The sequence below is a fragment of the Rhinoderma darwinii genome, chromosome 4 (assembly GCF_050947455.1).
Source record: "Rhinoderma darwinii isolate aRhiDar2 chromosome 4, aRhiDar2.hap1, whole genome shotgun sequence".
Classification (NCBI taxonomy): Eukaryota; Metazoa; Chordata; class Amphibia; order Anura; family Rhinodermatidae; genus Rhinoderma; species Rhinoderma darwinii.
The window spans coordinates 330,202,823-330,216,416 of NC_134690.1; the positions used below are offsets into that span (position 1 = coordinate 330,202,823).

General features: G+C 41.4%; 1 protein-coding gene across 2 annotated transcripts in view; it reads right to left on the reverse strand.

Moving 5' to 3' along the window:
• TTC27 (tetratricopeptide repeat domain 27) overlaps window positions 1–13,594 on the reverse strand; it is a 376,553-nt gene that overhangs the window by 351,453 nt on the left and 11,506 nt on the right. For both annotated transcript variants that reach the window (XM_075864435.1, XM_075864437.1), the window contains exons 3-4: window positions 10,983–11,154; window positions 5,376–5,505 (exon numbers count right to left, since the gene is read on the reverse strand). In XM_075864435.1, the coding sequence (XP_075720550.1) occupies window positions 5,376–5,505; window positions 10,983–11,154 (302 nt within the window). The remainder of the gene's footprint in view (window positions 1–5,375; window positions 5,506–10,982; window positions 11,155–13,594) is intronic.

Genomic DNA, 13,594 nt, shown 5'->3' on the forward strand with positions numbered 1-13,594 from the left:
AAGAACTAGTACAGGCAATGGGAGTCATAAGAATACTGCTTCCCCACATTAGAGACAGAAATAAGGGATAGCCAAAAACCACCTTCATAAACAGTGTCGATAGCTGTTATTAGACGTCAACACCATCTAGTGCACTGGTGTGTTAAATGGTGGTCCAGTGGACATATGCGCCTCACGGGTATTCAAGCTATGGCCCCTGGCTCCCTACTTCCATATGTACATTGTCCAATGTTTGTGAGCCCTCTGCTGCCAGCTGTACGGCTTCTGTATTTCCCATAGACTTTAATAGAGATTTATCCTTCATGTGCAACCGTGAGAATGGATATAATGTGCAGCTCTTGGATGGGCCACATCTGAGGTAACAGTAATGTGACTAATTGAATACAACTGGTCTAAAGAATGAACGGGACAGGCGGAGGAACTGAAGTCTGCCTGGCCACTCCACTATACAACACAGAGAGAGACCCATTGCTTTACGAGAAACGTATACCACTGAAGTCAATGATATAAAACTGTGGCAAATCCAGAACAAAATCTCTATAGTAGGAACAGGCTTTTAAAAAAAAGAATCCTATTTAATACAGAGTGCCACAAACAAAACGGTAGGTGTGAACGTTGCTCTTTAGAACTTTACACAAACGAAGTAGGCAGACACCAACCAGCTCTACGGGCAATGACCCACTCAGGTGCTCGGTAACAACAGGGTGGAATCCCAGGTACAGTATCCTGAACGTGGAAATATGGCAACTCGAAGCACAGATGCAGAAACTGTGGAAATTAATTAATTTATTAATGAACACGTCCCTTCTGAGGTAACTCAGGAGCTACTGTCACACACAATGGCCCTGGTTTGCCTTCCATACAAATGATCAACATTTTATGTCTGCAAAAGAAATCTGTGTGCGGCTCCTCTGAAGCAAATTGCTCACACTGTACGAGACTTCGAAGTATTGGTCATTTTTGTAAGAAGCACCAAAAAGGTTGGAGGTCCAAATCTGCAAAGTCAAACTATCGTTTGCAACAAAAGCCACCAAGTCCCCAGGACCAAAGGGGGAAATATATCAAAACTTTTACGCCAGTTTTCTTAAAGTGGTGCGAAAAGGAGGCAGGGTTTAGGTGATGGAGGAGTGGCCTTCCTCCAGAACGACAGATTTACCATAATTAAAGCCAGAAACTGGCATAAATTACGGCACAATTCTACGCCTGCTCATGGGAGGCGTAGATTTGCATTTTAGTCGCACCCCTTAATAAATTTGGTGCATTTTCCTCTGACGTGAATAAGGCTAAAGGCCCTTTTACACCTGCCGATAGGCGGCCGATGCAGGGAGCGCCGATCAACGAGACATTGTTGATAGGCGCTCGTTTGCTCCTGTCACACGAAGCTACGGATGGGGACGAGCAGTCGTTACTCCGATCGCTCGTCCCCATACATTATTATCATGTCGGCAGCGCGTCTCCCTGTTTACACAGGGAGATGTGCTGCCAACAACGATAACATTTCACTTTTTTAAAACGATACGACTAGCCGATTGAGCGTTTGCTCGTTCATCTGCTGATCGTTCCCCTGTTTACAAAGGGCAATTATCGGCAACGAATATTCTACGAACGCTCGTCTGCCCGATAATCATCCAGTGTAAAACCCCCTTAAGACTGGCGTTTGAAACTCCAGTCTTAATATATTCCCCCCAGTGCTCATTAAAAACTAAACGTCAAAACCTCTTCAAAGGCATAGGAACCCAGAGAGTAGACCGCTTTGCCTAAATTGAATTGTGATTGGGAGACAAGACCGCTTTGCCTAAATTGAATTGTGATAGGGCGACAATGAAGTGACCCCGTCATTTTCCTCACATAATGGCAACATTGGGGTTAACCCTTTAGGGACATTGACAATTTTGGCCTTGAGGACAGAACAAATTGTTTTTTTTCCTCATTGCATCAGGCGCTCATAACTTAATTTTTTTTGCTCAACGTAGCTGTAGGAGACAGTTTTTTGTCACATTTACATTATCGCTTAAATTATAGAAATTTTTATTTTGACAAAAATATAGGGAAAAAAAGCAGTTTTTATAACAGAATACACTGATCATCATAAATAGCGCTATAAATTTTTTGTTCATGTTATTACGGTCACGACGATACCAAATATGTGTCTATTATTTTATGTATTGGGACTTATTTTAATGATGTTTATTGTAAAAAATGTGCACTCGTGTATTTTTACAGATTTTTTTATTTAACATTTTATTAGGTAAACTTTAACGTACTGGCATATATCTATCTATATGCCAGTACATTAGCCTGTGTTCTGACAGTACACAGGCAGTTGTTATGACATACCCAAGTATGCCCTAAGAACAGAAAATCTAAAGACAGCCCTGGGGTCCTTCAATGGACCCTGGGCTATCTGTCCATATAAGGTATGTCCCTCGATCGCGTCAGAGGGATTTCCCGTGATGCGATAAAAAGGGGGGGTCCCCTGCTCATTTTCCATTTGAATGCCATGGTCAGCTTTGATCAGGGCATTCAAAGGGATAACGGAGATTTGTCTAATCTCCGCCACTAGAGCAGGGCTGTGGCTGTATTACAGCCGTTGCCCCCCCCCCCCTCCTGATGGCACGCGCACATTTGTTGTGCCCGCACCATCAGAATAGTATGATGCAGCTGGCGCAGCACTAGTGAGCGGCAGGCGCTTTGCCATGTTCCATGTTTTCAGGGCCTGCACCGCTACTCATTAGCACGGCGCCGGCCGCACCACATCTTGCAAGTGACTAATTTCATGTACTGCAATGTATTGCGGCCGCAACAGCTTCGTATCGAAATACATAAATTCATGGTATTGAACCGTTTGAGGGTGCACAACATCAAAATAGTATTGATATTTCAGTGCATCGTGCAACCCAAAACGGAGCCAAAAACTGCGTGTGTGATCCTGGCCTATGGTGCAAGATGGATTCTTGGACGTTGCGTCCGGATTTGTGCCCTATAGGGGTTATGAAGCTAGTGAGTGTGCTGCAGACGTTGTTCCTTTTTACCCATCACCTTCTCTTTGCACTACTAAGAGATTCTGATGACTACATATCCTCTTCTGATCTATCAGGGGCATTCATAGGGACCTTGTGTAGATTTAAATACCCTCTGCAACAAACTCTATATTAGTCTGCACACTTGGCACCTTTAAAGCCAGTAATTATGTAGATATTTACACGACTGGTGGTCTGAATTTAACACTACACCTGACAAAAATTAGAAGGGGATATGTCATCATGATCTCTCAATAGAGCAGCTAAACCCCATGCATTGGTCTTGTAACGTCAAGTAATCCCCGAAGCACCGCAAGGAAAAGGAGCAAGCAGATCACAGCTCCCTTGTTAATAAAATCTCATCATGGGTCGCTATTAAAGCCAGAAGAAAGGAAGATGATTACAGTGCCGGAGAGAATATTTGATGTAATATGATGGGTGCGAGCCTTTACAGGAACCTGATCCAAGGTTCCACAAATGGAAACAACAATTTTCAAGGAACAAGGCAGCACATCCAAAAATAGGAATTTTATATACCCACAAATGCGATGTCTCCGTCCAGCAGGACCTTTCTCAAGCATGCTTGAGAAAGGTCCTGCTGGAATGAAACGTTGCGTTTGTGGGTAAATAAAATTCCTATTTTTGGATGTGCTGCCTTGTTCCTTGAAAATTGCTATTAAAGCCAGGGCTGTCCAACTTGCCCAACCTCTTTAATAACTGTAACAAGATACAGAGGATATCTACATACACCACATAATGGAATTGACTGCTAAAAAAGAAAATTAATCACTTACTAATTCTCAATAGAGGTTATGACAGATACCATATTAAATGGACGTACAAAATTGATATGGCCATCTGAGCTAGCAAACCTCAGACCTCTGCTGATAGTTGGCAGGTAGAATTAATATGCTACAATACATCGATTTCCAAGTGTTGCATACATGGGAATTTTCTAGACCGATTTTTATTGAAAATGCATGTTTCTATAGTATTGGCTGGAATTAGACTGTGTGGTAATGTGAGCTACATAAATGTATACAAACATTACATGGACAATAAATAATACATTTACTATAGTTACAACATACACGTTCTTACGTGTGCACAGAAATATTCTTAAGAGTTGGAAGAGTCCTTTAAATATTAGTGAAGAAATGAAATAATAATGATCTATCCTCATAAAACATATAGCCCTTTGTACCGCAAGTGTGATGACGTAAATGTTCTATTTCCAGCACAGCTGATTATATCCACCTTGTCTCCCTCCAAAAGCCTAATTTTTAATCCACCAGACATTTTTACAGCTTCTTATCAACAGTTTATTCATGGGGGGACTCGCCACTCTTGGCAAACAAAGTACGGAGATAGAGCTCGCTCAGAATAAATTAGACAAGAGAGACCTTGTGGATATGCACAAGAGCAAAGTGATAAATCATTTTCATTTCACTAATACAAAGTTTCAATTAAGTATAATCAAAAGCACTGAGCGTTCATCAAAAAACCAGATCATTCACTCTCCAGATAAGGTTAATTCAGTTTTATTCCAGCTGGGCTCATATGGAAATCGCACGTCACGGTTCGAGACCCGCTAAGCCTTGCTTGTGTGCTGGGACGTCCTATCTCTCTGAACAAACAAGTCATCAAATATACTTATCGGCCGCCTTTCGGTTCTACATCATTCTTCTACTACCACTCTGCTACGTGGTTACCAGGCTGCGGTGCGTTTAGACTATTAATGACCTACGGCTGCATCTATCCAAGCCAGCAGAGGAGAAAAGCAGCATTTCCTATATATCAGGTCTTCTGACATCTAGAGCTTTTAGGAATGGCATAAAGTATGCATCATTTTAAAACTTTGATCTATGATATGAAGATTTGTGGGTCCTCGATGGTATGTGCTAGTGAACTAGTGAAGTGGCGCTCTTCTATAGAAAAATATGCCGCACTTAAGACAAAATAAAGCCCTAAGGCGGCATATTTATTCTGTGTGTCCATCAACACCAAATTGCACTGGAAACTATAATGTGTATATGGTTATAATATATATTTAAGTTGCCCCCCCCCCCCATTCTTGGCGAAGAAGTGGACGAGTGCCACTCTCCATTGTAGTCTACGAGAGAAACAGCAAAAACTAAGCACACTCATATTTATCACAGGCATTAATGAAGATTGGCCATGCATAGGCAGCCACCTCTCCACCAGGAACGGGGGACCCAGCACTTTTAACATGTTAAAAGGGGGGACATTTATTATTTCAGCAGACACGGGTAGATGCAACATTGATAGTAAATTAAATTAAATAGAAATAAATTTATAGGTAACGTATATTCTAGAAAACAGTTATCATCATACCTCTGTAAAGCGCTCAAACAGCAGTGAGGGCAAAAAATCTTCAGGCTCTGACAGAACAGGGGGTCCAGTCCAATTGTTCTGCACAAAGAGATGAAGGCAGCTGACTCCCAAAAGAAACACCAGTAATTGTCTAAAAAAAAAAAAAAAAAACATAATATTTCAATCAAAATGTTCAGCTATCATTTCAGTCCCAAAATAAGAATCCTAAAATGTAGTTCCAATTGGTCTGTCTGACAAAGAACGTATATGATAGTGGGTCCTTGGCTCTTGACAAATGTATTTGAGCCCTAACAAAACTTTGAACTCACAGTTTCTAGTTTTGATTTGTTAATACGTATTCAGTATAGATTTGTTTCACTGCTCGTCGCAGATTGGGGATTTGATAGGGGGCAGTGCATGATCATGATAGAAACTTAATTATACCCAACGGTACAAAACAATATATTGTGCAGAATGAATACAGAGGACACATCGTGCTAAATCCGCTGTATTCATAAGACCAGAGTTTTCTCCCCCCGCCTCTTCACCAATGATTGACGACATTGTACATTCGGCCTACTGTGATGAGGTATTGTCAGATGTGACCACTGCATCCTGTGATTGGTCAGGGGAACAGCCGGAGGACCAGGGACGGTTGTTACGGGAGCACCAGGGGAGCGAAGTATAGTCTTTTCTTATTTTAAGCTTGGGGTTTTTGTGTTAGGGTTTTTTTTTGGACTTGTGGATTTTTTGGGCAGATCCAAAAAGGTAATCCATAACTAAATCCACATTCGTTGCGAATTTTTATTAGGGGAAAATCAATAACAAATCTGTGACTATTCCACATCAGAAATGAAAATGTCACAAATTTAAAAATTGGCCCAGCATTTTAATTTCTGCGCAGAATTTTTTTCACATCGTGTGGCAGATATTTGTTAAAAACAAACAGTATTTTCAAGAATCTAACAAATTTCCTACTTTCCAGTCACTGCAAATATCTTGCAATTTAGGACCCTTTTACAACCAGCATCTCTGTAGTGAAAAATATCAGAATACAAAATTGTACTGTGTATGGTTCGCTTTAGTTGCAGTAAATGGTGGATATGACGACCGTTGTGGGCGCATGGTGGACAGGGAATGGAGAAGTGTGTTACAAAGGTAGATGGATAGATTATATATATTACATTATTATTCCTTGTTTGTACAATAATAAATTATACTAGTTTTAATAGATACAAAGAAATGAAGGTGACAGATTAGAGATGGCATGGCGATCACCATCACGGATCTACATACTGAATATAATCCTATATTCCTTGAGGCATTCAGAAGAATCAATGCAAAACAAATGAAGTGACCACTAAATAATTCAAGACACCAGTACAAATCAGAACCGTTATGACCCAAGTACATTATAAACCGGCCGTATGGTAGCTGCAGACATCTTGTTAAATGTATTATAGAAACTTCTATTAAATAATGTGTTTGTAAAAAAAATACTGAGTGAAAATGTTCACACACACTAAACACTTATGATAGAAATAATATCATAGTAGTTTCCCATCTATATTTATTTTCCCAAAATGTGGTCATTACAGAATCCGTGTCCTTGCCCTCTCTCTGCTGAGTGACAATTTATCCTTATCGGAGTAACGTAGGAAAGACTGGTTGCTAGGGATGTGCTCTCAAATATAGAATGGGCTTTGTAAGCAGTGTATCCATAGCAACTAGACTGTCAGACACAACTCAAAGCTAGATTAACAATGGGGCTGATGGAGCTACAGCTTTAGGTGTCCCCCAAAAAATAGCCGCAGGCACCATATTCTTGCATTTTACAGTCTTGCTGTGATTTGCACCAAAATCGTGGCAAAAAGACTACAATCACATGACCAAAGGTACAGAACCCATTCCCCACAGGAGGAGGAGGACTAAGCGTAGTGTTTGTGTGATGTCTGCATAGTTTGGAAAAAGGACACAAGGCAGCAACAAACCTGGACAGATAAGAAATATTAGACAGTTTGTGTCATAGTATGTGACCATTATTGACAATATTTGGGATGGGGAGAGCAAGGGAGAAAAAAATTATCCGTGCCCGATCTCCGTACAATACGCCACATCTAACACCCACAATGGGAAATCACATTTCCATGCAAGTGCTGTTTTATCAAATTAAGACACAAATACACATGTAACATATATAAAATGTATGAATATACTAATACAGAGTAGTAGCTTACCCATTAAGCTAAAAGTGGCTGCCTGGCGTCCCTCCCAGACGTGTGTTTCGGTTGGAAAGCCTTCGTCTGGGGGTGGTGCCAGTGAGTCACAAGGATGCATTTTAAATGATACTGTAGATCTGTCCAGGTTTGTTGCTGCCTTGTGTGCTTTTTCCAAACTGTGGATACGTTTTACGCTTTTATACTCCATAAACATAGATTTTCATATTTGTATTGGTGTCCTATGGACTCCAATTCTTTGTAGGGCTTAATTTCCATTTAGGGAGTTGACAATGCTTATACCATGTAAAAAAAAAAAAACTAGGCTCAAATATGGAGAGAGAGAGGAGAGAGGAGAGAGGAGAGAGGAGAGAGGAGAGAGGAGAGAGGAGAGAGGAGAGAGGAGAGAGGAGAGAGGAGAGAGGAGAGAGGAGAGAGGAGAGAGGAGAGAGGAGAGAGGAGAGAGGAGAGAGGAGAGAGGAGAGAGGAGAGAGGAGAGAGGAGAGAGGAGAGAGGAAGAGAGGAAGAGAGGAAGAGAGGAAGAGAGGGAGAGAGGGAGAGAGGGAGAGAGGGAGAGAGGGAGAGAGGGAGAGAGGGAGAGAGGGAGAGAGGGAGAGAGGGAGAGAGGGAGAGAGAGAGAGAGAGAGAGATTATACAATTATATATACATATTCTGATGAAGGGGATTGTGGTTGTACTCCACATTGGTACAGAATTGCATTTAATGGGACTGATGGAAATGTCTGAGCGCTGTATTTTGCAGTCTCTGTCAGTCCCGTAGACTTATAACAGAGCGTCAGCGCGCATTCTCAATTGTTTATTCATTCAAAGTACTCCTCACTGCGGTCATGTAGTAAGAAGGAACAAGGTGCTCTGGACCCCATTCTAGTGATCAGCTGGTGCCCCAGCGGTGGGGCCCCCAGTGATCACACATTTATCCTGGGTGATAAATGTCAATCTTGGAACAAACCTTTTTAATTTAGAGGTCTGGTCTGAATTCTGATTTAGTCTGGGAATCGATGCCTCCCACTCCCTCATCTTCCATTTTCTAATCATGTGGCACAATCACTTTCTAGTTACGCACCTGTGTGCAGGAGTGGGATTCAGTCAATTCTCCCCTGCTCCACCAAACGGGTTTTTCGAAATAGAAGTTGTACCGCAGAGAAGTAGGACCCCAACCACTTTAGGTTCAATGGTTTGTGTCCTCAGGATGGGAATACAATGGATTAAAAGAAGCTGCAGCAGCAAGTACAGTGGAGCCCTAGGTTCCCTGACCTGCCAGTCCGTGGCAACAGCCCTTTTTTAGACGCAAGCCAGTGTGATGATGACATCATTATGCCTCATGGGAAAGGGGGCAAGTGATCTTCAGGGGCACGTAATATATGTGGCACTGTTTTAGATACTGTATGTATGGTACTATTTTAGGGGGTACTATGTGCAGCAATATTATTGGAGGCACTATGTGTGACACTATTTTAGGGGGCACAATCGGAATACTATTTAAAAATGAATGGGTAGTATTGTAGGTGTGACATTGTAAAAGGGTAGTAGCAGGCACTATCCTGGGGCGGTAGCCTCAGTATTAGGGGGCAACAGGCTAGCTCTTTGTAAGGCAGTAATATTGGCAAAGCGATCCAGGGCCTTCAGGTCGGCCCTATTGAGCACAAAATATTGGCAAAGCGGGCAGCAGGATGAGGAGTTTGTGTAGTTAGAATGCGCAAAGATGATGCGCAAAGCGGTAAACTCTGCAGAGACGAGTGGTGGCTGGGTGAAGTCATCACGACAGTCTGGGCCGAATGGAAAAGTGAACAACTCCAAACAGAGAAGAGGTCAGCTCTGGGTCATTAAATGTCATTGTTTATTCTGCCTCTGAGTACGTCGGATCAGTTCTGGATTCACTCAAAGCTCTGCAGTGAGAGGATAGGTAGTACCATTTTTATTTGTAAAGAATAAAACAACTCCCCACATAAACCTACTATTGTTCAGGCCATACAGGGTGCTCTAGTTTCACGTGATTATTACACAGCAAGTGTTACACTGACTTAATAATGAGCATAATTCCTCATAATTCATCCCTATACTGATATTAGTAGTGGTACCATATTTATTAACCGTGCTGTGTACCAGTATCATTTTTATTAACGGCGCTTAGTTCTGGGACCGTATTGGTGAATGGAGCTTAATTCTGGTACAGTTTTTCAGAACTAAGCTTGGTTCTGAATAGTTATGTACTGAGCTTAGTTCTGGTACCTTATTTATTTATTCTGCTTTGATCTAATACAAATTATTTATGTATTGTTTTAAGTTTTGGTACTGTAGTTATTTACGGAGCTTAGTTGTGGTACTGTATTTATGTACCGTGTTTGGTTCTGATACCGTATGAACCCCCCTGGTGTCATGGTGCTCACAATAGGCCCTTCATAATCTTCAGCTCCAGGTTAATGTGGTCCTTAATCTGGCAAAGAGTGTGGCAGTAGTCATTATTTTTTCAGTAAAAGAAAAAAGGGGTACAAAACGGCGCAAGTATAGCGCATTACCCACGTAGGATGTGGTACAAGCGATGTAGTGATGAGTCTGCTCACCTGGTGAGGATGTGCTAGGAACACGACACCCCTGTAGATATGGTCTTTAGGTTTGTAGATTTTCCAGGGAACCACAAGCCACGGATTGTGCCGGATACAAAGACTTTGTCCGGTTTTTAAAACGATAGGCGCTGTTCCCTTTTAGCGTGGGGTAGTGCTGGTTTCTAGTGTCGCATGGCAGGGAGGCAGACACTATGTAGATCAAAAATTCTTTAATACGTATGATACAGGCAACACGTTTCGGAGCCGAACCGGCTCCTTCCACAGGCAGTATCACAAAGAATCTTTGATCTACATAGTGTCTGCCTCCTTGCGATGCAACATTAGAAACCAGCACTGCACTATGCTAAAAGTGAGCAGCGCCGACCCAAGGCTGACTTTTGAGATATCTTCACCTGTCCAAGGTGTATTTTTCACAACACTGCTATAGTAGTCATTATTTCGCACAACACTATGAGCTTCACACACTGCAACTGAACTATTTGAACACCACCTTGCTATCCACATTGTGTGCCATATGTTACAACTCTTCTCCTAGAAGCACTGAAACAATGCAGGGGAAATGGAGTATCACAAGCGGCCATTCAAATGCGTTTAGCTGCTCTCCACTCTGGCTCATATAAGGGTGTCCCAAGTGGGGATATCAATGACATCAATCATCACAGGTAATGTCATTAAGAGAAAACAAGCACTGGGATTAACTCGCCTCCTTTTTGCCAACATAAATTTTTTATCCAAAAATAAAGGGTCTATTTTCTATGTAAGGACTGAGCATTATAGAAAGGTTCAACACAAAACATGAATACAGATAAAATGTGTACGTAAATTACCTGTCGTTATTCAGTTCTGTAGGAGAGTCCAGGAATGTAGCAATCTGTCTTTCTAGGTACACGTCAAGTTTTTCTTCTGGTTCTGGAGCACAAAAAATCTCTTGCATCAATGGACTCAGCACAATACCCTCATAATTACCTTCAAATAGCAGATGCAACAAGGCTGTGATTTCTGAAAAAAAAATAAAATAAAGTTTTAATAGACAGTATACTTATTTAATCTGATTCCATTCTTGCCATTATAGATACAGCAGCATCAATAGACAACAATACATTTCATTTATGCCACAGCCTACCGTCCACATCACGTTTGGGGAATATATTCAGCATTTCTCTACTGTTCACTCCCATTATAAAGAAAATGTATACTGTGCAGTATACGTTTTTGTGGAATCCCCTTGTATTGATCCCCTTGTATAACTGCTTGGCATGCCATGACATAAATGTACTTAATGCGCTGCCTTGCCTAATGACGCTATGAAATTCACTTACGCCAGGGCATAGCCACACTCCCGACGGACAGCTGCACTTCCGCTGTAAATGCTGGGATCAGAAAAACCTTTGATCCCAGCCGTTTAACTTTTAGACGCCACGGTCAATAGCTATAGCGGCATCTAATGAGCGATCGGTGGGGGGTCTCAGTGCTCGAACCCCCACCGATGCAAACTTATGATGTCACTATAACACGTCAAAACTTTTTCAAAGTTTTGTTAGCCTTTAAAGCCGGGTTCCCATGTCACGGTTTAAAAGGGTTTTTTTTGCCGTAAATTGCGGCAAAACTAGACCATTTGTCCAACGATTTTACAAACCAATGGCAAAATGGTGTATATAATGGTTCGCCACTAACATGCATTTAAACCGTGACGTGAGAACCCAGCTTGAAAAAGATAATTATCCTACAATGCTGCGGTATGATAACAATATCAAATCCGTTTGGGCTGATTACATCCATTAGTTCCGAAGGGAAGACTTTATATAAAAAATCTGGTCCTTTGGGGCAGTAAAGAAAATATGACATAATGACAAACTCAAGTTCCCTTTATAATGTGTAACGATAATTCACATCCTCCTGCCTGACCGCTGCTTGAGTAGAGCGCACTGAGAAATAACACTATAAAAAAGAATGTCTAGGAGCAATTAAATATAACGATGAACAGCAGTTTTATCTGAAATGTTAGTGACTAAGGATCACAAGCTTTACTGCAGCTACTTAGTTCTGAGCGGTGCAGGGACATTGCATTTAGCCGTGAAAAGATTAATATTTTACATAACTGATCATTTCTGACAGTTATTACAGGTTAGATATTACACTGGCATCGGACAGCCGGCCATGGTAGTACATCATGCAACACAAGAATAGGAAAATCACAACATACAAAGAGAACAAATGTATAAACCCAGGTCCCAAGCTCTGATCCTCACGACAGCATATATTCTTTACATACACATTTTCATATAACCTGCTCTATGAGCAAACTATGTTGAGATCTATCATATGTATTTTTCTACTACTATCACTTGTTTTTATCTTCTCAGTCTTCCAAAGCGAGATTCCAGATGGTCTTGAAATTATCTGCTGTACTATTAAAGATGCTGTATTTTAACTTAAAGGCTATGTACACCTTTGAAAATCGACACGCAGGATGCGCTGACACTGAACCCGTCAGTGCTGCTCACCTGACAGATTCAGGTCTCAGCGCAAGATACAGCTGTGCTCCATATACAGGATACAAAGCAGCTGTATCTCAAAAAGTTAAAATAATTTTTAACAACAAAGTATTTAGAAAGTTACACCAAACAGACTGCCATTTTTATATAGAAATAAATAAGTAAAAAAAAAAGTTTACAAAAGGCGTACATAGCCTTTAAAAGCATTGCTATCACTTCATCTTCCCGCTCAAACTATAATCGGGCATGGCAAGACCCAGAGAGTATAGTGGACAGTACAGTGCTCGAAGCAACCACATGACATGCGAAAGGTCCTATTAATTAGAATAAGACCTGTGCATGAAATTCTTTGGCCGTTGTATGGTTGCCTCAGCAACTGTGCTGCCCAGCGTGCTTCCTGCGCCTCTCCACACCCCTCGCCAAAACAGGCGGGAGAACGGTACGATATTGACACTTAAAAGAATAACTTTGCTCTTTAATTAAATTTTCCAATATAATACAGTTTAAAAAGTTGAGTTCTAGGGGGATCTAACTTTAGTTCAATAAAACGATGAGGGGTACAGGTGCTGCGAACAAAACTTGATGGTGTTTTTTAAAGATTTCAGTTACTGATGGCCTCTGACAGCAATATATTGCATAATCCTTTGCTCGGGCTCTGGTCACATTGGCGTAATGATTCTCCATGTGGGGGAATCGGTCACTTTTGACAGCAAGAATAGCACGGTGGGCAGCCATCAAAACTGTGGAGACCTGACAGAACCACATTGACCTATTATAATTTGATGGGGTACAATGGTCGTCGTTTGAATTCGTAGTACAACAGATCGGACACAATGTCATGGCTTCCATTATAAACGGAAGCCATGACCACAGTGTGGGCATAGCAAAGTGGAGCCAAACAAATTTAGGCATAATTTTTTTAAATTGGAGGAATGAGCTTGCAG